This window comes from Alligator mississippiensis, chromosome 3 (assembly GCF_030867095.1).
Source record: "Alligator mississippiensis isolate rAllMis1 chromosome 3, rAllMis1, whole genome shotgun sequence".
NCBI lineage: Eukaryota > Metazoa > Chordata > Crocodylia > Alligatoridae > Alligator > Alligator mississippiensis.
The window spans coordinates 196058208-196084994 of record NC_081826.1 but is presented as its reverse complement, the minus strand read 5'-3'; the positions used below and the strand labels follow the sequence as shown (position 1 = coordinate 196084994).

At 43.6% G+C, this 26787-nt stretch overlaps 1 protein-coding gene across 1 annotated transcript in view; it reads right to left on the bottom strand.

Moving 5' to 3' along the window:
* TMC1 (transmembrane channel like 1) overlaps nt 1-26787 on the bottom strand; it is a 159249-nt gene that overhangs the window by 66376 nt on the left and 66086 nt on the right. Inside the window, exon 5 of the mRNA XM_059723545.1 lies at nt 15753-15893. Within this exon, the coding sequence (XP_059579528.1) occupies nt 15753-15893 (141 nt within the window). The remainder of the gene's footprint in view (nt 1-15752; nt 15894-26787) is intronic.

Here is a 26787-nt window from a genome sequence, read left to right as displayed (position 1 = left end):
ATCTTGCCCCCCTCCATCAACAGAGCCTGTCACCTTGTCATAGAAAGAAATTAAATTGGTCAGGCATGACTTGCTCTTGATGAAGCTATGCTGCCTGTTCCTGATCATCATGTTCTTCTCCAGGTGCTTAGGAATAGATTGCTTAATAACCTGCTCCATGGTCTTTCCAGGTATCAAAATCAAACTGACTATCCTGTAATTCTCTAGATCCTTCTTCTTCCCTTTCCTAAAGATGGGTGCTGTGTTTGCTCTGTTCCCATCATTTGGGACCTCACCTGACTTCCATGAGTAGTCTAGGATGCATTCTGTCTGGCCCTGATGACTTGAGAGCATCTACATCTTCCTTTAAGTAATCCGTAACATATTCTGTCATTCTAGGTAGCTAATCTCTTCGCCTCTCCTTGCTGCTAAATTCCCTCCTCAGCTGACAGCTGACCTTATTTAAGAAGACTGAAGCAAAAGAGGCATTAAATACTTCAGTCTTCTCTGTGTTCTCTGTTACTAGATTGCCTTTGTGTTCAATAAGGAACCAGCCCTTTTCTTGGTCTTCCTATTTGGATAATAGTAAGCAGCTGGGTGAAAAAATTCAGTTTGTTAGGTGGTAAAATTCTTTTCAAGAAGTTGTGCAGATAGGTTTACTAAGTCCCTCATTGGAGTTACTCTTTATGAACAAATCTGCTGCCTATATATTTGACAAGCAAACAAAAATATTACATGGTGTCAAAGCTAAAATTTATTTTATTTAAAGAGAATACAGTTAACCAGTTGTGGCATAACCTAAAATTAACTTTCAAACTCTGTTGAAAAATAGTGTGCATTTTTAATGATTGCTCAGGAACAGTTTAGTTCCTACCACTATGTTGCAACCTAGTGAAAATTTTTCCAATTACATCATTTTCTGAGAGTAAGCAGGGCTCAACTACTACCCCTGGGTTTGAATCTCTTGATACATTTTGAAAGTACAAATCTTCTTTCTCATGCCACCTATCAAGACACTATGATCTGACTGGCAAGAACATGAAATTAATGCTGACTTTTCAGTTTAGCATTCCCTTTTCCAGAGTTCCATCTTGTTGGCATTCTGGTTTACAGTTCATTTCTTCAAAGACATAAACCATGCAGATGGTTCCAAATTCAACATCTGTGCGCTTTGGACAGAACAGGAAATGTACAAGTCCAGGGAAAAAAAGGGGAAAAAATACCCAATTCCCTATTCATCACTTGGGCATGTTCTCCAGCAACTAGGTCAGCATCTTTTCAGGTTTCCTACTAAAGTCTACCACCTGAGTCTGCCAGGCTCTTTAGGTTTTAAGGCCTAATTCTAAGACCCAATCATTTTGTTATGCTTTTTCTCACTTCTTTCGATTAAAGAAAACTGGTTTTCCAAGCTTCAGTCAATGCATTGTACTAAGGTCCCTCCATGCGAATGGCTTGACCAAAAAGTTCTGGAGACTATCAAGGTTTAAAGTCTGTAGTCTGGGAGATACAGGACAGCCCTGACCACCACATGGTGGATTCCACCTATGAAGAGGGATCCAGTAATACATCCGTTTCATAAAATCAATCAGAATTCATAACTGTACATGTACACTTTCCTCAAATCATCACACACTGTTTCTTCACTTCAGATGAAAGACTGCCACTTACTGAATTGCTATCAACACCACTTCCTGTAGCACGAGATGACTCCTGAAGGTGTTACATCCTCAACAGGGCCTAACTTATGAAAGATCTATAGAAATCACAGCCTACAGTGGCATTGTCAAAACCTATGCTTTCAGCTTTCTTTTTAGTTTAATTTACTGTTTTTAACTGTCAAGTTTTTAAAACTGGAGTTTTTAAAAAGAAAAACAAAAGAAGATTACAAAGTTAAATGGATAAAATGCAAGTAAAAGTTGTATGTAGTGCTATTAAACTGTGAAAAAAAATCTGATGTATATTAATACATAATACACTAATAACTGAGTACATAATTTCTCCACAAATTTCTATTTCTATTATAAAATTAAAATGGGTCCCAGCTAGGCTAAGAAAAATAAATTATTTTCCATGAGCAAAATTATAGTTATTTATTATAGGCTATGCATGCAAATTCTCACTCAACTACAAGGATATAAACTATGCATGTTTATTCATAATGCCATAGCAGTCTCATAACATCTCTTTTGCATTAACACAATAATATTATTTTCTCCTTCCTTTTTGGGTCCTGGATTCTCTGGCCAGGATACACTGAAAAACAGTTTTTAAAGCTATTCAGTTAGTTTGGTAGCCTGCAAGCTTTTCTGTGAGTATCACTGACAGTTGCGTAGCACCCTGTAAGTCTTTGTCTTCTGGCTGCAATGCTACTATTAAAGTGTTCTGAAGGTAGCATCAGTGCCGTTTCCCTCTCTTATTTGGTTTTTACACTATGCACAACTTGTTTATAGGCTCTTCTTCCTCCCCATATTGCTCTGGTGTCTGATGATAGCTAGTACATGGTATCATAATGCCTTACCTGTATACTAATAATTTTATCTGTTTTTCAGTTCAACTAAACTTTCACCTAGCTGATCAAATTTGATGAAATGCAGAATGCAGAATGCAGTTCAACGAGGAGAAATGCAAAGTGCCAGAATGCAGTTCAACAAGGAGAAATGCAAAGTGTTGAACCTAGGGAGGAAGAATGTCCAGCACACCTACAGCCTAGGGAATGACCTGCTGGGTAGCACGGAAGTGGAAAGGGATCTTGGAGTCCTAGTGGACTCCAAGATGAACATGAGTCGGCAGTGTGATGAAGCTATCAAAAAAGCCAATGACACTTTATCGTGCATCAGCAGATGCATGACGAATAGGTCCAAGGAGGTGATACTTCCCCTCTATCGGGTGCTGGTCAGACCGCAGTTGGAGTACTGCGTGCAATTCTGGGCGCCGCAATTCAAGAGGGATGCGGATAACCTGGAGAGAGTCCAGAGAAGGGCCACTCGTATGGTTAAGGGCCTGCGGACCAAGCCTTACGAGGAGAGACTAGAGAAACTGGATCTTTTCAGCCTCCGCAAGAGAAGGTTGAGAGGCGACCTTGTGGCTGCCTATAAGTTCATCACGGGGGCACAGAAGGGAATTGGTGAGTATTTATTCACCAAGGCACCCCCGGGGGTTACAAAAAACAATGGCCACAAGCTAGCAGAGAGCAGATTTAGATTGGACATTAGGAAGAACTTCTTCACAGTTCGAGTGGCCAAGGTCTGGAACGGGCTCCCAAGGGAGGTGGTGCTCTCCCCTACCCTGGGGGTCTTCAAGAGGAGGTTAGATGAGTATCTAGCTGGGGTCATCTAGACCCAGCACTCTTTCCTGCTTATGCAGGGGGTCGGACTCGATGATCTATTGAGGTCCCTTCCGACCCTAACATCTATGAATCTATGAATTAAGCCTAGGCATTTATCTATGCAATCAACTGATTTATACACACCTTCTATAATTAGAATGTAGTATCATTAAAAGTCTGTATACAAATGTAGGGATATGATTTCTAGGGCCGGACGAAACTTCGGCAGCTGTTTCATTTCAGAGGTGTTTCAGCCCATTTCGGCACCCAAAACACTAAATCCAAAATGAAACAGAAGGCTCCAAAACACCTCCAAAAAGAAACAGAACCAACCAAAATGTTTTAGATGTTTTGCAATGGTTTGGAGGCAGGCTAGCGGAGAAACAGAAATTCAGAAGAGAGAGAGGGAAGAGGGGCTGAAGGACTGCTCTGATAGTGACATCTGTAGCTGGCCAGTGTCTCGATCTGTCCCTGAGGTCCCTTCCAATCCCAGTGCTCTGGTGGAGGGATGGAGAAAGAACATATAAGGCTGTGTGTGAACTGCTCTCTGCCTTTTGTGAGATCTGTCTCTTGCAGTACGAACAGCAAAGCACAGCATCTGATGGGTCTAGGCTGGTAGCAGAAGGTAGTCTGTTGCTACCAAGTTGTAGCCAGGCACTAGCCAATCCTTTCCTACTTACCCTTGCCTACCATCCCTATTGTTAATCCCTTTCAAATTTTTCTTCCCAAAAAATCCTGTTATTTATTCTTGTTATTTTTTTCCCCCCAAACAAAAAGAAAGCTGTGCTTTGCCTGGCAGTGTTGCATCACTGTGCAGGAAAGCACTACACAGAAACACATTTTCCAGCACACCAAACATGAAATATGCTGGAAAGACAGGTGCCAGGTCTTCTGGCAGGAGAGTGAGAGGGGGCAGAGGGAAAGCTGTAAGTCTCCCCCCACGCTGAGATGCACCCTTTTTTCTACCAGGCATGAGGCTTCTGCTGCTAGTGTCAACAAGGGGGTGAGAGCAGTGTCTGCACCTGCCCCACCTCCACTAACACCAGCAATAATAATAACCCCCAGCACCACCAGCATGACAAGCACCAGCATGACAGTCTCCTCCATCCCAATTTCAGTTCCCAGCCTGAGTCTAACATTGCCAGAGGAGGATCTGGATCTGGAACCAGGGATGCTCAGTGCCACAGCCAGAGAAGTTCTGGGGAAGGAGGGAGAATCTGAGTTTGTGCTCCACACCCCTCAGAGTTCCCCTAGAGTCAGATCTCCTTCTCCAGAAAGTACCTTGGAGGTGGTTGAGGTTGTGGAGGCAAGTTGCTCAGCTGAGTTAGCTCCTCCTGTTGTGCCTTTGCCTGCTGAGGAGGGGGATAAGGCAGGATTCCCACCCGCACCCCAGAAGTAAGGGGTAGTGTAGTGTGGTATAATTTTGAGGTGGCAAATGATCCCACATATGCTGTCTGCCTGCACTGCTGATGCAAGACCAGCTGGGGCAAGGATGAGAAACACTTCAGCACCACAGGGATGGTGATGCACTTCAGGAGGCACCACCCCCTTGCCCTTGCTCCTCCTCAGCATGACACCAGTGGGAACATGCCCAAAGGGAATTCCCCCTCTCACTCCAAAGCCCCCATCCCCCAGAATCAGAGGCAGGCCACCCTGGACCAGTGAGGGAAAGGTGGAGGGAAAGGGGGGCACATTCCAAAGGTGAGCAAGGTCACCCAGAGCATTGGGGAGATGCTTGCTCTGGATGAATGCCCTTCTCCTTTGTTGAGTGGCCAGGGTTCAGGCAGCTCATGGCAATCATGGCCCCATCATACCATGTGCCTGCACACACCACCTTCAGCAGGATGGTAGCACCCTCCCTGTATGAGGCATGCAGGGAGTACTTGAGGGTGGAGCTGTGCAAAGCAGGTATGCAGGTGGTCTTACACTTCACCTCATACATTTGGAGCAATCAGGGTGGAGATAATGCCTACCTCTCCTTCACAGGGCACTGATGTGATCAGTCAGGCCATTGGTGGGCTCTTCTTCAAGCGGAGGTGATTGATGAGTCCTACATGGCAACAAGATCATGGGGGCCATGAACCGCATGGTGCAGGGGTGGTTGGTTGAACAGGGCAAACTCACCCATGGGTTCGTGGTCATCGACAACAGGCCCAATATGGTCAAGGTGGTGCACGATGTCAAATTTGTTGGCATCCACTGCGTGGCACACAAGTTCTGCCTTATAGTCAGGGATGCCTTGGAGGGGGACAGGACTGCCAGCAAGGATGCCATCACAACCTGCCAGTTCATTTCAAAATGCAGGAAGGTAGCTGGCTACTTCCACCAGAGCATCAAGGCGGGCAAGATGCTGCAGGACAAACAGGCAGAGCTGAGCATCCCACAGCAGAAAATCATGCAGGATGTGGTGATTCAGTGGAACTCCACATACCTGATGCTCAAAAGGCTGGTTGAGCAACAAAAGGACATCCATGATATGGTCTTGCTCAGGAAGGTTGAGATCAGTGGCCCCCCTTAACAAAAGAGAGTGGGTACCAGCTCCCAGATCCTGGTAGTCCGCAGGCCATTTCTCAAGGCCCCTGAGAGCCTCAGCACTGGTGATGCCCTCCTTAGCCAGGTGATCTCCATAGTGAGGGAACTTAAGTACCAAATGGAGAAGTTCCAGGGGATCAATGTTCCTGGCTGGGGCAAGCCACTGCCAACAGAAGTTCAGGCACTGGTGAAGTGGCTGAAGGAGGGCAGCAAGGAGGGCTGACTCCATTGCGGTTCAGTATGGTCCATGTGCCATTGCCCATGCGTGATCCAAGGGTGAAGAGGAGCATGTACACTAGCAAAACCCTGGATCACTGGACAGAGGTGCTGGTAAACAGAGTCAGGGAGGCCAAAGGGCAGGTGTGAGGAGATGGGGAAGAGGGGGGGCCACTGTCCTGTTCCAGCACTCCATCCACCAGCCAGCCTCCTCCACCACAGGTGCTGCCAATGTGGGCCAAGGGCATGGCTTCTATGTTGGGGCCCAAAGGCACCAGACCCCAGCATTGGGCAGGTAGCATCAAGGCCTATGCTACCTGCCCCAAAGGGTGGCTACCTATCTCACCAAGGACATGGAGCCACTGCTCTTTTACCCCTTTGCCTATTGAGCAAGCCACAGCCACTTGTGGCAGGATCTGGCCACGGTTGCCTGGGAATACCTGTCCTGTCCACCAACCACTGTTCTGAGTGAGAAGGCATTCAGCCTTGTTGAGACACCCAACCACACTTCCTTGGATCCCAGTTTGGTGGAGCAGCTAGTGTTTCTCAAGGTGAACCTCCCTCTGCTGAGGTTCCCCAAGCTCCACGTGCAAATGCAGTGAGTGTTACCATCTTCACTCCATCTGCACCAATTTCCTTTTTTTATTCTTTTCTAAAACCATTTAATGCCTCACTCTCAGAGCTGGAGGCAGCACTCATTGTATCACTATCCAGCAGGGAAAGAATATCTCCCTGCTGAGCTCCCATGCCAAGACAAACTTGGAGGTATGAGCTGGGGCTATGGGGAAAGAGGAGGTCCCAGGTCCTGGGCATGACCTAAAACTGCACCCTGCTAGGGTCAGGAGGCCTGGTGGGACTGCTGGGACCATGGCAGCCCCCAAGAAATGCCAGGACCGCAAACCTGCCTGGTGAAAGGTGGGTAGGAGGCATCTTATAACCTCTAGCCACCACATGCATACACAGTCCTGGCTAGGGAAAGCCCAGACCTTTAAGATCTTTGAGAGGCCTGAGGCTTGCTGGTTGCAGTGGAGCTGAGCTTAGCTTGCCTCGGATGCCATCTGCAAGGCATGAGCCGCAGTGTAGGGAAGGTATGAAGCTGTGGAATGGATGTCACCCCTAGACATCAGGGGCCTAAATGGAGAGCTTCCCATTTGACATCTGAACATGTGTAACATCTGAATTGATTTTCCATCAAGGCATGGCAGGAGAAAAAGGGGCAGGTGGTTGGCCCAGAAACAGGTGGGTAGATGGAGATCTAACTGACACCAGGAGGGGCCCCTGTTACAGGCTACCATCCCTGCTAGTTTCATCCCCCTCCACCTACACACATACACAAGTGACATGGATTTTGCTTTCAGGAGGTTCAGATGCAGTTTCACAGAACCCCCCACATCTATCTCCTTGAAACATGGCAGGCTTCAAGACCTTAGAAGGGTCTACCATCTCTGCAATTTTCATCTGAGCCAGGCCAGAAATGACAAAGTCATGAGCATTTTAATGATTCCCCATTATAGCCTATGGCCAGTCACCAAAACAGTGACAAAACTCCAAAACAGATTTGGCCAAATCGAAATGGAACAGTGATCCAAAACACCAAAATGAAAATGTCCCTCCAAAATGGCCGAATCTAAAACCAAATTGACACATAGCTGTTTCTCACAGCCCTAATGATTTCATACCTATTTACTTATAGATGGGCATGTGATTTATAAAAATTGGTCCCTAGTGAACTCAGAGCACACTAAACTTCATTTACTACAGCTGATTGCTGTTCTTTTTAGATACATTGCAGCTTTCTATTGAACATTTCCACTCTAGTTACAAACTACTAACAGTGTGGCCTGCACTTTACTAAGGCTCCACAGCATGTTTAGTACTGAAGTATCTGGTTGTCATCATCTATCTACTACTGCAACTACTGAGGAACCTAAATATAATATTTATAACTCACCATTCCTATTAAAGGAGTACTCAGAAGCTCCACACTTCTTGCACAGCAAATAAAAGGAAAGTCATGAAATGCAGCCCTACTATGTGATGAAAGAAATGTATTACTATTCACTACCTGGATTAAAGTGAAAATCTATTTTGTGTGTCAAAAAGTCATATTTGATGCCTTCCCCTTTGGTGTACAGCAAATTTTTGGTTATAGCTGATTTTTAAAGAGTTTTTTTTATACTTACTGCAGCCTTAGAAAACCAAATGAATAGCACCCTCATAAAAGGGACACTGACACATGCAAACCTAGAGAGAAGCTATTATGTGCTATGTGGCAGCCCAGACATTAGTACCATCCCTGAATATTTGCATGATTAATTTAAAGACCTTATTTAATTGATAGTTAAGTGCAAATTTCAATAATAATTTGGTTCCATGAAAAATTCTCACTGGAGATTTGAACAAAATATATGAAAAGCAAATCTAGTGCTGGAGCACAGCATGAAAGTGGGCCTGTGGGTAATGAGGCAGTTATATGCAAGAAACTAATGTGTGTGCAGTTATATGCAAGGAACTAATAAGGAAAGCCTAAATCCCAGATGATGCTGCAGTCATCAGACAGCTACTACAAAGTGCTTTCTTCTTCCTCTTGCTTATGCCTTATCCCTCAGAGACTCCCTCAGAGACTCACTCTATAGTAGTTTTGTATCAGGACATATTCATGGAGTTAAAGTGGGTTACTTCTAATTTAGCCTCCTGTGATACAGAATATGGCTCTCGGTGATGTTCAGGTCAGGGGGATTTTTTTTTCTCTGTTGCGTCCTAAAATTTCTGTGCCATGGCTCTGAAAAATTCATGAAAACTAGGGAAATCCATCCAGGAAATCCAGCCCTGTCTTGTACATATTTGTGTATGAATCACATTATCATGTGCAAAATATATTATGAAATCCTACTCACCTTAGTCTTCAACCTTGAGAGGTCACTCTAAGACCTTTATTTATATATCACTGAAGACTCTGCCCACACCCACCCTCTTTGTGTTAAAGAAAGTTAGAAGGAAAAGAGGTCCTATTACTCCACCAATTTCAATTGCACCTTCTTGCACATTTAGGAAAAATCTTTAAGAAAAGGGAGGAGGGGAATTCTATATGCAGCAATCTCATTGCTGCAACCTCACTAAGAGGAGGAAGTGTCAAAGACAACACAGAAAGACAAAACCAAGCTTTGTAATCACTGGTATCATGTGTTTATAGGTAAATTATCTATATCACAAGATAGGCCAAGGTAACCCTTTAGCTAACTGTGAAAGCTTCTTTAAATTCAGAGAAACCTTATTAATCTAATTACCAACACAAGAAACTAATGCATGTTTCATAGGGCCAGGCATTATTGTCCTGAAGTAACCCAAGTTAAATATTAATCCTTGGTATGGGGTTGCAGCTTCCAAAGTGCTAGATATATGGTACTTAGGGCACTTCAGCATTGCAAGGCAAGGGATGAATTACAGCTTTAAGAGGTTACTGCTAATGAATAGGATTCAAGTGGATTGTTCACATTTTTCAGTAACAGTTCAGGAAGGTTTCAGTCACCAAGATCTAAAAACTCATTAAAAGAAATATCCTATTAATATTGAATACCTTGGACTTCTCCAAGTCTTAAAAAGATTGGCTAAACATTGGCAGCAACACAATTGTTGCCAAGTGGCAGTTCACTTAAAAAAGTGACTTAGCACCAATAATGAGTAAATCAGAGTGTGATTTAATACCCAGCTAAGTTCATCGTAACAATGTGCAAACACACTAAGGTATGAGGATAATACCAGAAAAGGAAATCCTTCCTTTGTCTCACAGAGAAGAAAAGCATGTGATATGTGATTTGCTTCATTTTTGTCATGCTACATCTATAGAATATTCATTTATAACAGACCTGTTTTTTTCTGGCTATTCTGGATTCTTTAATAATGCAACTGGAGAAAAGCACACAGAAAATCATTTAAATACACAAGACTATACATCCTTGTCTAATCAGAGTATACACCCTTGGTTAATTCTACCCCAATCTGATTTAGTAAATCATCCACTAAAAAAATGCTCAGGTGTTTGTAGTGAAACATCTGGTCCTGTTCTTACTAGTCAGAATGAGTGTTGCCATTAATTTCAACAGAGGCAAGTAGAAGGCCTGTCAATCCCAACACTAGTAGCTGGGATTCATTTATGTGGCATGATGCTGATAACAGCTTGAACACTTTCTCACTTTTTCCTATTTTATAGGAGTCACATTTGTTTCAAGATTCCTCCCTCCTACATCCTTTCAGAAGTTATCTCATGATTCTCTCATGATTCTCTCTTTTTTTTTATTTGAAGCTACTTCGTGAAGAATAAATGCTTGATGTAGGTCTACCATCTTCTTCATGTGTTTGTTGTTAAACTGTAATCTTACTGGTGTCACAGGCCAGCTGAGCACTGTGAGTGTATCAATTTAGTTGCAGGCTGACTGAGTACTGCAACTGTATCAGCCACTGGGCTGTTTGGTTAGGGATTGAGGAGGTGAAGTTGGGAGGGAATATGCTAATCTCAGACCCCAAAGTGATGTGGTGTGATTTGCTTATTGAGTAAACACAAGCTTGGGCAGTAACCTATTATAATGATTACTAACACCTTTTAACCCCATATGGTAACAGCTATAGGGTAAGATTGTGAGTGACTCTAAAACCAATAGATTAGCATAAAACAGGATATAAAAGAACATGCACGTTAAGTGACCAGCAGGAAGGACAGAACAGAATGGTCATTGCTATCCCATGCCCCCGGATCTCTTACTCCCAGTGTGAGAGAGGACCAGATCCTGACTGAGGGATTTTCCCTGGTATTTCCTTCAACAGCGTGGATCAGGGACACCTGACTTCGCTGAATCAACTTGACGTGTACCTGACACTGAGGGACTATTGATAAGTTGCTAACCAAGTGGGAACTCTCTGTTGATTTGTCTATCTGTTTTTATTATCACTGCCAATTTTTAACTTTTATTATTATGTTGTCTGTTTATTAACTTAACCTTTTTATTAACTGCTATACATGTAAACTATATCTTTTGCTGTTATTAGTAAAATTCATTTTTACTGTTATAAGTGAAACTTGCCATTGTTTCCCTCCCAACTTCACCTCCTCAATCCCAAATCAAACAGCCCAGTGGCTGATACAGTTGCAGTACTCAGTCAGCCTGTAACTAAATTGATACACTCACAGTGCCCGGCTGCCCTGTGACATTCTGGCCTTATGCAGTTTTAAGTTTGTGGAAAGATTAAACAAGACAGAATTATCATTACAGGGCAAGCTACCATGTGCCCCTATAGAGCTGCCCAATATATGGTAACTTAAGAGGTTTCGATAATAGAGAGATACTACACAGATGTTTATGGCCCCTACGGATTTACACTGCACACTTCATGTAACTAAAATATAATTGATAACCTGCAACAAGAATTAGACCTGTATTTCAAAACCAAATAGAGTAACCCTATTATTAAATGCCCCCTTTTACCCAATCCCATTCTCTCCTTTCTCCACAGGACACAAGAAACAAACTAGGGAAATTAGGGGACTGGGTAGATTAACATATATGCATCAGATCATCAGCTGTGGTAAATGGGCATGCTTTTCATTGGAGCTACACTGACATGCAGCAGGTGATGGTTTAGCTTGTAATTTTTCCCTTTAGGATCACCTTCCAGTACTTAGTGGCACTCTTTCCAGTTCACAGTGAATATGCACTAGTCTGACAATGTGGAGAATCTTACAGACTTACAGCATTTGGTTTAACTCTCACATGATTAACAAAGCACTGGATTCTCCTTGCTGGCTAATCTGACATCTTTCTAAGGCACTAAACTCATCTGAAGTCTATCGTAAACATCTTGGAATAACAGCATGGTATCACATGAAACACCATCCTTCCTTAATTCGGTTACACTTAGTGCAGAGAATATTGCCTTTTGCGAGGTAATTGAGATCAGTGATTAGACATGCCAGAGGTTAGATTATTCCTTAAAGAAGAAAAGCCTGTGTGAGTAGGGAATCAATGGAGGTAAATTGGCAAGGGACAGATCATTTCTTCAGAGGGAGAAATTTTGCCCTCAGATATAATGAGGTTCCCAAATTGCAAAATGGCCCTTGCTCACAACCCAGAACATCTATTTGTTATATGGCTGGTTGAGATGCACATACTTAATCTGGTTTATACACACAATCCTATCCTTCATTTGTATCCTTCCCCAGCCTCTTTCCAGAATTTCAAAGGTCTGAAGACTGGACATTAATAACTTGAAACTCCATATTATAAAAGAGAGCATCTATGGATGGCTCTTGTCTATATACTGGTCTTCACACAATACTGAGAGGCCAGATGAGGTGATGTGAAATCCACAATTCAGGGTACTGGGAAGTAAATTAGAAATGAAAGCTGGTATGGAATTTTCCACAAAACAGTCAGTTACCCAAGCAATGCTATTAGAAATGGCATTTCAGCCTATGAAGTTTGTCCCTTGTGGACTTAAGCTAGGCATTAATGTAAGTGTAACCTAATTTTTCCATGCAGATTCTAGTTCTGCATCTGCACTGTCAACATTTAAAAAAAAATTACAGTTCACACATTTTCAAAAGAAAGCTAAAGAGTAGCTTAAAACATACTTCACTACAAAATAGAATAAAGTTCTTTGCAATATAATATTAGAGCAAGGCAGGAATTGATATTCCCATTCTACAAAACTTTTCATGATTTCAAAACATTTTCCCAGGCCAAATTGGGACAAAAAGTCAAAATGTCAAAACTTTTTCTGATCTTTAGAATGGATAGACTGGAATGGAAATTCTCCCCTGAGCCATGGACTAAGGAAACAGCTTTGAAAGCTATGGTGGAATATTCTCACACTATATTGATTGGAGGAGCACGAATGGAAAAATCTGCTTTTCCTAACTGAAGAACACTGGAGTCCCTAACATCTTCCCTTGTGTAACAATTATTTTCTATAAATTGCACATGTCCAATCATAACTCAAATTGTCAAATGACTGGTCAAAGAAGAGTAAAGAAATGGAGGGAGCAAATCATTACTAGAAACTAAAATCTTGAGATGAACATTCTCAAATTTGGATTCCTGAAGAAATTTACATAGGTATAGCCTTACCAAAAGCAGCCAAAGCAGCCATTTTTTAAATGGGGTGTTTGGATTTAGGTACTCAGTTTTTATTCATACAGGCATGTGGCTTGTTTGCATATAAAATTATTCTGGAATAGCTACTAAGGAATGGATAATCAAGATTTAGGATTTATATTTTAATTGATTTTAACACCTAATGTTAACTGAAGTTGTTTTGGATAGAGTGCCAATAAGTCTTAAACCAATGGTTCCCAGATATTGTGGACTTGGGAACAACAATACAGGGAAAGTAACGTGCTTCAGGTAACATTGTGCTTCATTCTCCTTTAACGTCCTATGCTCCTCTGTCAGCTTTAGCTTTTTAGTTTCCTATGTCTACAACTGATGTTAGAAATGCTTCCAGATAACATGCTGTCTGTAAACTATTCGTTAGGAATCAGTAAATTGGTCTATATTGATATGAGCACTTTTTAAGTTGGTATAAAAATGTCTCCATGCTACATTGTTCAGTAAACAATACTGATTGATTCCTAAATGTACAGAGTTAAACGAATTCAAAATCTGTAGTGCTCCACACTTTTATTGGAGTAAATGGGACATGAATTTCAGAGTTTTTAAGTCACTTATGAAAATAAGCTCTAGAAAATATCAGTATTTTGGTACTTAATAACTGGGTTAACAACTCCTACACATCTATCTAGTCAGCTAAATGTGGATTGAGATGCCTTATTATGCCTATGTCTGAAAATCTGACCCAGTTTACTGGCTCTTAGTTAATCTTTTTTTCTGTTTTTTTTTTTTTATTTTGGCTGTTTATTTGATTATCTTATTTTGGTCTTCTGAGCTGTGCTATGCATGAGTTTCTATATATAACAGTGGCAAGCTCAAATAGGATTTTCTGATACAAATGGTAACTATTTTGGGAATCATAATTGATAGAGACATGGTAACATATATAATTCTTCAGTTTATAAAAAATAGATTTCACTATAAAGAAACTGTTCTGAAGAACTGTCATTTCTACTTCCTACAGAGATTTTTTCTGGAGAAAGTAAGTTATTAAAATACTTTAAGGCCTACTTCAAAAAAAGCTGTGGAAGCCTATAGGCCCAGTCAGAAGTGACATTTTTTCCCTGATCTGGCCCTGAAAGCACTCTACAGCTGTGACCAAACATAGGTGCATGGCTGCAGAATGCTTTAAAGAGGCCCAGTCACATAACAATCTGAACACTTGATACATGAGGGTTCAGATGAAAACACTCCAAAGTAAAGTGCTTTCATTAACTTGTGTCTAAATGGAAAGGGGAGAAGGGAATGGTGGAAGGGGCTTGGAGGGGGGAGGGGTGGGGCTAGGGGCAGACTCACAGCTGCTCCAAATTGCAGCTGAATCCCACAACCCCCAGGACCCAACAGAAAATGTCTGTTGGGTCTGGGGATTGCTGTAACTCATAATGCATCCTGTGAAGTGCTATGAGTTATAGCAGGGAGCTGCATTAATGTCTAAACCATATAAAAAACTATTGTTGTGATTATGCAAAATACCCAGAGAATATATGTATATACTCACAGTTATTTTAATACCTCAAATGTAATGTATGCCTAGTCCAGGGGTGGGCAAAATGCGGCCCACGGGCTGGATGTGGCCCACCAGGCCCTAAAAAATTAAAAAAATTAATATTTATCTGCCCCTGGATGCCTGTCATGCTGTGGCTTGCCAAAACTCAGTAAGTGGCATTCCGCCCAAAATAATTGCCCGCCCGTGGCCAGTTTCTCAGCATGGATTTTAGAAATGTAGTTATTAACTTTAAACTTCATTTAAATCTAGAATTGTGATTAAACTAATTAACTTTTAAATAAAATTGTGTACCATACTAAATGAATCACTTTGCAGAAAATTGACATCATCACTAAATGCAAATCAGACAGAAGAGTTCAAACCTACATAGTAGAAGGTCAGGCAGAACGGACTTTTGAAAAGCATTAGCTAAACTGAAAACTCTAAAATCTAAGCAGGGACATAACAGGCAAATAATGTTAATAGGCACCATAGACATAAAAAAAAAAATCTCTTTTTACTTTAGTTAAAATGGAAGTGAAGCATTCACTAAAGCAAAAGGCAGGATTTGCCTGTGACATACCAGCAAATATATAAAATGCCGAGCCAACCTTCCTAAAGTTTTTTTTTTTCACAAATTCAATTATTATATTATTCATTTTCCCAAAACCCTAAGAGAAAAAGTGTTTTCCCCATTAATCTTGAAATATTTGCTAAGAATACAGGCAAGAGAGCATCCTGGGCAGTACTAAGGCAAAAGTAATTTTACCAGTTGATGTGGGGGGAAACCATGGTCAGAAAGACCCTCCATGTTTTGACCCCAAGTCTCTATAGATAAATTAATACTGATCCACAACAGCACATCCTTTCATTCTGAAAGGAATGAGCTTTCAGAGTGAAAATGAGGTGGACTTGAATCTGCTTAAAATTGAATAAGTCCATAGATATAGAAAAAAAAAGAAGTCAAAAGTTGAGAGAAAAAAGCTCAAGAAAGGACTATGCCATGCAGGTAACAGACCAACAATTATTTCATAAGGAAATGAGACCATACTTCAAGACAGCTAATTTCTTTTTCATCTTCCATGGCTTGTTTCGTAATGTAGCAATTAGTTTCTTTTTCTCTTCTACTTCTTCCTTCAGTTTGGCCAGTTCTTCCTCTGTAATTGGCTCTTCTTCAGAGTCAGAGTCAGAGCTTCAAACAAAAGAGAAAAGAAAAATATTGTAATGTAAAACCAGGATTGATAGGAGTTTTCAGTGAAGTGAGAATTTCCTATAACTGTTTGTTAGTGTTTCAAATTAAAACACTAAATAAACTGATCAACAGTACTTAAAGCTATCTAGGCTTTGCGTACCTGAGCTGCTGTCACACTTCTGGTTCTGGTGTCTTTTAACTGTAACTCTGAATTTGAATTTCTACAACCCACAGACAGAAATTAAGCGTTCAAACCTCCGGTACTGAAACTGAACAGCACTTTAACAAAAACTGAGATACACAAACTGACCCAAAGCTCATTGAAGCCAGTAGGAACTTTTCTTTTGAATTCAGTAGACTTTGGATCAGGTCTGAGAGAACAATATATCTGTTCCTCAAAGGTAATTCAATCTGTTACATGTAAAGTTTCCTCTGAGGATACCTAACTTGAAATAATTCATAAGCAGTGGGTTCTATTAAAAACAGTGTATAAGACACAATCAGTGTTTCTATTTTTGTTTTCAAACCACAGTTTTGAGAGATCCCTTGTTTCCCAGTATTCTTCAGTTTATTGGTCATCCAGAGCTCCACCTGGGATTTTTGGATTACAGCATTCTGGATGGACAGCTCTTTGACTTTATCAGACGCTACATTTAATAATAACCATCATACAAATTATTATAAATACAGAAACCAAAGTATATGACATTTTACTTTTTAGCTATTTTATATAGAGGGAATAAAATACAGGACCTCAAATCTGCCTCAATCTGAACATCTCTGATTTTGGGGAAAGAAGTTATTGTACTCTAATTTCTTGATTTGAGTCTTCTCTATGACTATAGTTCCTAACAAAACCCCAAACTGGAAGGCACTTGATTTCTAATTCCTTATTAAATGTGGTCAGACTATTCTGAAACCACCTTTTCATGTGACATTTTGGACATTTTGCGTGAAAAACTGATTTTTCAAGATGTACAGGTTCAGAATCCTCACACTATTAGACAATCAGGAATGGCCACTTTGTGCCCCAAAGCTTGTCTATCATTTCCTCCAACTATAGGTGTTGGTCCAAAAAATATATTATCAAACACATCCTCCTTTTTTCAAACTACCTGAACATAACAACTACCTAAACAGAACAATACTACTACAATCTGGATATACAGGAACCCTTAGCTTTACACTTGTGCTGTTTAACTTGGGAGCAGCCAGGAGCTGACTCCCAGCCACACCACAATGCAGGTCATAAACTATCTCCATCCCCCTTTCCCCCAGAGACACAGCTTCCTGGGCCCTGCAGGCTACACCACATCCAGGGACAGGAAGCAGAAACTGGAAGAGGGAGGGGAGCCCCAGAGACCCCAACAGCAGCAGCCAGACCATGGGGAAGCGGCACCCCAGTGGAAGCCCACAGTCTGCAAATTAATCCCTCACGGGCAGCAAGTTGGACATCACTGATTTAAACAAAATAACAGTACAGGTTACCCACTGCAGGTGTTGTCATTTGCAAGTATTTTGCAGCAAGTATATTTGCTGTAGGTTATGCTCAGTCTGGAAACTGGGTGCCATTGTACACATGACAGGGGTTTAATCCTTCAGGGTTGCATTCTATGCCCCCTAAATTGAAATGCTGTTTGCACCAATATTTTTTTAATTTTTCTTATTTTATTCTTATTCTTTTCAGTCTATCTTTATTTTTATTTTTATCTTATTTTTTATTTTCCTGTTTCTATGTCATCAAGTAAACTTTATTTTGTGTGCAAATCCACCTTTTTGTTTTTATTTCACTCAAACAACTACCCCTACGAATAGGGCACTATAATTGACCGAGCACTTATAATATGTGCACAAATCTGCAACCCACGAATTTCTTCTTTATCTTTTCATATGCATATTGGAGTATTGTGGTATGCTAATTAGAACTGTGATAATGCACTCCCTGCATTATTTTATAGGGGGTCTCAATCCTGGAAAAAGCCAGGCCCTCCCCCCCACTTCTTCACCCACATTCCTGCATTCACATTTCTTCACTGTTGGGGGTCACTGTTTCATTCAATGTTTCCCTTCCATTCCCAGACACTGCTCCCCATGTCTCTGTTAGGGTTTTGGTTCCCATAGCCCTCCGAATCCCAGTTTCCTCAGGCTGTCCCCCATGCTCTGCCTGCCAAATTCAAATCCACATAACAACCATCCAAGCTCACCCCGCCCTCCCCACAGGCTAACTAGAGACCCTGGCCTTCTGACTGGACATACCCTGCCCCCTTCCAGGAGACAGGAGCAGAGAGCTGCTTCATTATCACCTCCCCTCTCTCTGAACAGGGCACTGAAATTCTCCAAGTGCTTATAATATGTGCACAAATCAGCACCCCATGAATTTCTTATTTTTTCACATGTATATTAGGCATCAAGTTAATGTGACCAATGTGATCAATTTTAATGTCCTTGCCACATTCCACACACCCCCTTCATACATGCAAAGCAAAGGAAAACCTGTAGACTTCAGCCCTCTCTAGCTCCCCCATGCCCACAGCCTGCCCCCCCCCCCCAAACTAGAGACAATGTACTTTGAGACAGACAGAAGTGTTGCAATTAATTTTTTTTATTATTTATTTATAGAAACACTCAAAGGTAACTGCAGAGTGGTTTAGCATTTAGCACTGATTGTTCAGTGGCCTACAGAGCACCCTCTCCATCTACAGCAGCCAGAATGTGTGCAGCTAGGCAATTCCATACAATGGGTTCCTGACCAGCATTTGCATGCTAATCATAGGGGGCACAATGCCCTGCCTGCCCACATCTGTCTGGCCACTGCCTCCTGCACTTCCTTAGATCAGGACTCACTGAACACCTCCCCTCTAGTCTCACAAATACCATGAAGCATGCAGGCTGCCATAATCAAAGCCATAATATTTTCTGGCTCCATCTTGAGCCTGTAGTTCAGTGACCTCCACCATGCTTTCAGATGGCCAAAAGGACATTCCACAGTCATCCAGACATCCAGGAAAAAGCCAACCTATTAAATGGGTACTTTGTGTTGGTCTTTCATCAGTCCCATGGGACTCCCATGCCTACTATGGGACAGGGAGGTCCGGGTGAGGGAGATTCCCTGCCCTCCATCAATGCTGATGTCATGAAGGAACACCTTGAGAGGCTGGATACCTTCAAGTCAGCTGGCCCTGACAGTTTACACCCCAGGGTACTCAAGGAGCTGGCGAGCATCATAGCCCAGCCTCTGGCACAGATCTTTGAGAACTCCTGGTGCTCTGGTGTAGTGCCCGAAGACTGAAAGAAGGCCAATGTGGTGCCTATCTTCAAGAAAGGGAGGAAAGTGGATCCGGCTAACTATAGGCCCATCAGTCTGACCTCTATCTTGGGGAAGGTCTTAGAAAAGTTTATTAAAGAGGCCATCCTTAATGGACTGGCCGACACCAGCATCCTTAGGGATAGCCAGCATGGGTTTGTTGCAGGTAGGTCTTGCTCGACCAATCTCACTTCCCTCTATGACCAGGTGACCTATCACCTGGACAAGGGAGAAGAGATTAATGTCATATATCTTGACTTCAAAAAAGCCTTTGCTCTGGTATCCCATGATCATCTCTTGGCAAAACAGGCCAATTGTGGCCTTGGGTCCACCACGATCCGCTGGCTGGGAAATTGGCTCCGTGGTTGGACCCAGAAGGTGGTAATTGATGGAAGTCAATTGTCATGGTGCCCTGTGACCAGTGGGGTCCCCCAAGGCTCTGTCCTTGGACCCATATTGTTCAACATTTTCATTAATGATGTGGACATTGGAGTCAGAAGTGGACTGGCCAAGTTCACTGATGACACCAAAATTTGGGGCAAAGCATCCACACCTGAAGGCAGGAGGGTGATCCAGGCTGACCTAGACAGACTCAGCAAATGGGCAGATGAGAACCTGATGGTGTTTAACACTGAAAAATGCAAGGTTCTCCACCTTGGGAGGAAAAACCTACAGCATCCTTATAGGCTCGGCAGTGCTATGCTGTTAGCACTAAGGAAGAAAGAGACTTGGGGGTCATCATTGACCACAAGATGGAAACGAGCCTTCAATGCGATCCTGCTGCTGGTAAAGTGACCAAAACGCTGGCTTGCATCCATAGATGCTTCTCAAGCAAATCCTAGGACGTCATTCTCCCCTTGCACTCAGCCTTGGTGAGGCCACAGCTGGAGTACTGCATCCAGTTTTGGGCCCTACAATTCAAAAAGGATGTGGAGAAGCTTGAGAGAGTCCAGAGAAGAGCCATGTGCATGATCAGAGGTCAAGAAAACATACCTTACAACAGGCTGAGAGCCATGGGGCTCTTTAGTGTGGAAAAGTGCAGGCTCAGGGGTGCTCTAATGGCCACCTATAAGTTTATCAGGGGTGACCACCAGTATTTGGGGGAATGTTTGTTCACCATAGCACCCCAAGGGATGATGAGGTCAAACAGTTATAAACTACTGCAAGACCATTTCAGGCTGGACATAAGGAAGAATTTCTTTACTGTCCAAGCCCCCAAGGTCTGGAATAGCCTGCCATCGGAGGTGGTTCAAGCACCTACATTGAACACCTTCAAGAAAAAATTGGATGCTTATCTTGCTGGGATCCTATGACCCCAGCTGACTTCCTGCCTTCGGGCGGGGGGCTGGACTCAATGATCTTCCGAGGTCCCTTCCAGCCCTAATGTCTATGAATCTATGAATCCAGCATTTGCTGTGGTAGTAGTTGAATACCATCTTTTGCCAGCCAGTAACTTGTCCTCCATATGGTTTCATGAGCCAGGGCAGGGACAGGTAAGCTGCATCTGCTATAATAAGTGGGGGCACAGCAACACCCTGGATCACTGCATTGGGAACTCCAGGAACATATTGTCCTTTCTCCATCATGCCAAGCAACAAGTTTCAAAAGATATGCACATCATGCATACTCCCTGCCGAACCTGTATAAATGTTAGTGAATAATCCTCAGTGATCATCATTTATGGCCTGAAGGATCACCAAAGCAAATCCCTTCTTCTTGGTGAATGACCAGCTCCCCTGGGATGGAGATCAGATTGGGATGCGTGTGCTGCCTAATGTACCCACCCACTTAGGGAATCCATGGCCTTGCAGCCTTCAATAACTTGCCTGGGGTTATGGAGGCAGATTAAGCTGTTTGCTATGATGTCCTGCAGCACCTGGCATACCTCACATATCACCATTCCAGCTGTGCAGGGATCCACACTGAACTGGTTTCCAATGAAGCAGAGGTTGGTGAGGGTGGCCACTTTCATGATAGCCATGGTCACCCTCTTTTCTGGTGTTATAGAGTGATGCATGACAGTGTCCTGGTGCATAAAGTGCAGCAACAGTAGAAAGACTATGTGCACAAAGGTGTCCCTGTTCATGCAGAAGCTCTCAAGCTACTGTTGATCATCCCATGTCAATAGTACGATGCACTCCCATCTGTCAGAGCTGCTTGCATGGACCCAGGCCTTGAGATCATTGCTCTATTGGTTGATCCACAGAACCCTGTCATCCTTGAGATCCATGGCTTCCTCTCAGTTCTCCAACTCTAACTCATGGCCCATTGACTGGTATAGCAAGGCCTCAGAAGCTGCTGCCCAGACTTAGCACATTGTAGAAGGTCCATCATAACCTGTGTTGTGTTCAGTAGCAGTATGTACATTATTAAGTGCCTCCATTCTTCAGTTAGACACCTCCAGGGCATCCAGCAGCATCTGGTTCTCCTTGCAGATTCCATCAGGATTCATCAAAACCATGTTGTTATACAGGACACAAAAGCTACTGTTTCGCTCCAACCACCACCTGCTTGTACTAAAGGGGTTGAATAGGGAGGGCTATTGAATAGGGTCATAGCATTATAACAGCCCTGCTCTTTACATTTCAATTCCTACACACGTCAGGCTCCTGTAACTATTCCTCCCCTAAAAACTTGGGATGCCCAATGACCCCAGAAACCCATGATCCACCCAGGGCTGTGGATAATAGTGCTTAGCGAAACAATGAATAGACCCACCATGAAGGATCACCCCAGCAAACACCCCTAACCTGGCAGAAGCCGGGGAATAAATGTGGGTGTAAGGTCTGGTGCTCTTTCTGAATAGTTCCCATTAGCACATCAAAAGCTGTGCCAGGCATCGAGGTACCAGAACCACCAAGTAATATCGAAGTCACAAATATCCAAAATCTCCTTGCACCCAGGTTTCAACGACATGTTCAGCAGAAAAAAGGCAGGCGCTGAGCAGAACACTGAAATGGCCGAACCCTGAATTAAAGGTTGTTGAATAGGGACATTCACATTAACAGCATTAACAGGCCTGCTCTTTGCATTTCAATTCCTACACACCCCAAGTTCCTGTAACCTTGGGATTTTAGGTTTTTTGGGAATTAACCCTGAAATCTGTCAAATGTTCAGCAGAAAAAAGGCAGAAGACTAAATGGATAAGCTCATTCAGATCTGTCTGCTCAGAGAGTAGGGGTGAGATCTTTGACCATGAATACCATTTTTGCCCCATTCCTGTTACCAGCTACTGCATCTGCTAGAAGGTGGAGATGTGTGCCTGAAGTGTGGAAACCAGCACAGACTGGAGCTGAGTGAATGCGTGAACACTGCTGCAGGCAGCAATGGTCAAGAGAAAGCATGATGGAGGCTTTGGTGGCAGCCTCAGAATCATGAATACAGTCTGAAGATGAATGGCAGGACAAACTCCAGGAGGTGTATAGAAAGGTTGAAGAACAAGAGGCAGCAGCTCACTGGGATATCATGCCCAACACATGAGAACTTCTTGACCTGGCCAGACAGTCCTGTCAGGATATTTCAGAGAGCCAGCAAGTGGAGGCTATGTTTAGAGAGGAGCTCCTTAGATATATGACCCTGGCCCCCATTCATGAGCTGCCCCTTCCCCCACCCAGGACCACCCATGTGACATCCACTGTGCATGCCCCTATCCATTAGCTGACCCTCATGGAGGCCCCTATCCATGATCAACTCCTCCATAGCGACAACCTCAGTGACAGCCACTGTGCCTGCAAGCAATAGGCACCCCTACTCTAGTAGGCCAAGGAGAGCTCCACTATGCTTTACAGATGAAGGGGAGGGTGAGACAGAGGGGGTACTGTGGGGAAAGAAAAGCCAGGTGATGGGTTTTTAGCTGTTAGTCCTGTTGCTTCTGTAGGAAAACAGGGAGTGGGCATTGTGTTCCTGCATTATTTCAGTTCTGCTTTGGTTACTGACAATACAATAAATGCTTTAGTGAAATTAAAATGAATTTTCATCCATGTCTGTCTGCTGTAATGGGAAGGGTTGTAGAGGTGTGGGTTTTGGAGGGAAGGTAAGCCAAAACAAAGAAAACCCAGGCTTGTTTCAGATACATTGCACTAATGAAAGAGGACACACCCACCTCTGGACTGATGCGGGGGGTGGTTTGCCCAGAATGTGGAGAGCAAACCCAGTGCTTCTCAGTGCTCCCCAGTAACCACACCCAAGGTTGGGGGGAGGTTTGGGGAGTGGCCGAGGGCTTTCAAGACCCAGGCTCTTATTATTGTGACCAGAGAAATACATAGTGGCCAAAACCAGGCTTGGTGGTGGTGGGCTGGCCCAGAATTTTGTTAATAAGGGGAACAATAATTGGTTGAGTTCTGCACAGCGCACATATTTCCTGAGCCAATGCAGCTTTTCAGGGATCAGGAGTTCAGCTGGTGAGTCGCAGTGAAGGAGAACAAAGCAAATTCAAAACCGGGCAGGCAGGTTTGACTAACTGCTAATTGCCACTGTTGAAAGACAGGCATGCCTATCAGCAGCTCATGCAAGCCCTTCACCCTACAAGCCAGCAATCCCCCTCCTCCAACCCTTTTACACTTTCCCTCTTACACACAGGGAACAAGAAATGAAGAATCGAACAAAGCAAATAGAAACCTTTATTTACAAACCAAATATTAACCATAATTAAACAAACCACAGAACAGCTTTTATAAGATAACAATGCATAATTACTACAACAGAGGAATTTATTTTTTACTACCATAATGATGCATGGTTCACGAATGAAAAAACAATCTAAGCAATAATCATTTCTAACTGAAAGACCTTGGCTCTAAGGTGGACTTTCTAAGCTTGACTGCAACCTGGTAGATGGCAGAGCACAGATCCATACTGGCCTGTCCCACTCCCAGGCAGGAGCAGGGACAATGACCAGCAGCCATAGAATCATAGCAATGAGCCCAGCCATTATTTGCCAGTCCTCCTGGGTCTGGAAATGCCTCCTGGACTCAGAGTGATTCCTGTCATGCTGGATGGCCATGAATCTGTCCATAGCCAGATGGATCTGTCTCACCATCTCACACATCCAATGCTTACAGTCGCTGAGGGACTTCACGATCCTGTCCATGCAAGCATCAGTGGCAACCTGCCTTGGTAACCTGCATGTCCTCAGCAGTAGCATTGCAAGCAGAGCTGAAAATCAAGAAATGCAGAAAATAGAGTTAATTAAGGATGCTCAATGCTCTAAAAAGATGCACTCAGTGAATCTTGCAAGTGGATAAAGAGTGGTGGGCCCAAAATTACTGAGAAGGGGTGCCTGGCAGCAGGCCCTGAATGGCTGCAAACAAGTGCTCAGCTGCTTTGGCCACTGGCATGCCTCCCTGCTGTGCGTTGCCCTGTACCTCCATGCATTGCCCACAAATTCCCAGGGTCTTTAAAGCCTATGCCATCCTCGTTTCCCCTTCACCTCACAGCCCAGCCTAATTGCAGCTGTCAGTTCAGGTGACAGGTAACTTAAAGGGTCCCCGGGGCTTCACATACCAGGAGTGGCGGTCAAGCTCCGTGGTCTATCCTCCTTGGAGGAAGCAGCAGGTGACATGCCTAGTACCCACTAGAGCTCCCATCTTCTCCACTAGAGCTCCACTAGTTGCAGCAGTGGTTGGTGATGTCTCAGCAGGTGAGGATGCCCCAGAGGCCTCTGTCCCTATGAGTCAATGCCAATCCAGTACCTTCATTAGCAGCTGGAGGTATCTGTAATGGGCCATGTCATTCAGTGGGTTGACTTGCTGTGCTCTTGCGACATCCCTGTGGAAAGCTGCCTGCAGCAGCTCTGCCCTGACACAGCACTGGACCACTGTCCTGTTGTGCCCCTCTCACCTATTCTCCTGGCAGCATCAAGGTAGATGAACTGGCACACAACTTCAGGCTCCCCCAGCATCCGCACCAGGCTCTTTGTTTTGGTGGAGGTCCAATTGGACCTAGACCTACACGCCCCAGTCCACTCTGTTCTCCCCCAAATGTTAGACATCTCATATCAATAAGGGGGTACCCTAGGCCAAGGGAAGTTCACTCCCCTCTCCCCCCCCCCCCGTTGTTTCTTGGAAAAGTTTGGACATTGGACATGCTGGCACCAGGCAGGGTCAAGGCAGAAAGGGGGGGTTCTGCACCAGTGACAACTTTGTATCTTATAGGCATACTTATTTTGGACATCTTTTAGACCTGCTAGGTTTTTTAGTCCTCTGTATGCCATGGCACAGTAGCAGGCTACCCAATGAGCCATTTACTGAGAGTTAGGCCCCCAATGGGTGCCCATAGGCTCCCTGTTGGGGCATGACACAACATCAGACTACCCAGCAACCCATGTGTCAAGACACCACTCCCAGCAGGACATGGTCTGAACTGCTGAGCACTTCAAACATAGCTGGTGAGGGAATGAATGCTGACAGAACTCATCTGCTATTCATAAAGCAGGCATGCTTACTGTTCATGCGGGCTCATAGAACTGCGTTTGTCAGGTTTATGTAAAACCAACAAGCAAATTAATGGCATTAGGGGAAAATTATGCCCCAGCCAGCTGCAAAGGGATGTTTTAGAGGTGCAGCATGGAGGGAAGCAGGGGTTCCTCATGGCTGTTGCTGGGCAGTCTGTGGATTTTTGCTGGCCAAGCAAGAGCTATGCGACTGTTGCAAGTTTTGGCGCCAGTCAGCAGTGTTCACCAGGGTTCCCCCCCTGGCCTGCTAAGGATGTCCTAAAACATTCATTACACACAAATACCTACAAATTGTAGTGACACTTGGTGGACAAGGATGCTCACTACACAAAAATTGAAGTAACACATAATGAGCTACAAAGGGGCTCCCCCACATGTCATTCAGTGAATTACCGTGTACACATGACCGATTAATGGCTGCACCATTCCAAGTTGCATCATTGCAAGCTAACTACATCAGGATGGGGATTAGTTTATGTTGTTGCAAACTCATTTAAATTGCCAAAAACTTGTGTACATGTAAAGTGTGATGCCATTAAGCCACACAAAAGCGCAATTTTCATCACATGTACATGACTCCTTCATCATGTGTACAAGCACCCTGAAAGACCAGACTGAACAAACAGCTCAAGCAGCAAGTTAAGCCCTCTCTGCACTCTACTGGAGTGTCCAGAGAATGCTTTTTGGCATACTGTCTTCACAAGAGATATTTCAGACAAAGCTTTATGAACTCCTAGAAGAACTGACAGGAACTAAAGTGTTTGTCAGTGATATTCTGGTACATGGCAGCAATAGAAAAGAACATGACAAAAAATAATAGTATGACAAAAAAAGAAAAAACTCATCAGACACAGGAAATGCCACCTCAAACTGAATTGCAGCTAAATAAATGAGTGTCGCAGGGCACCTTAGTGCCTGCTCCTAAGAGAGGAGAAACTGCCAGGGAGAGAGCCCTGGCAGAACCAAGTGAGTACAGCTGTGGGTTGCCGGAGCAACTAAGGGGAGCCAGCTGCCGGTAGGGGGCAGGGCCTGGCCCTTATAAAGCTCAGGGCTGAGGCCAGGCTGGCAGTTCTCTGCCAGCAGCCGGAGAGGCAGGAGCTCCCTCGGCCGAGATATGGGAAGGAGCCTAAGTTGCAAGT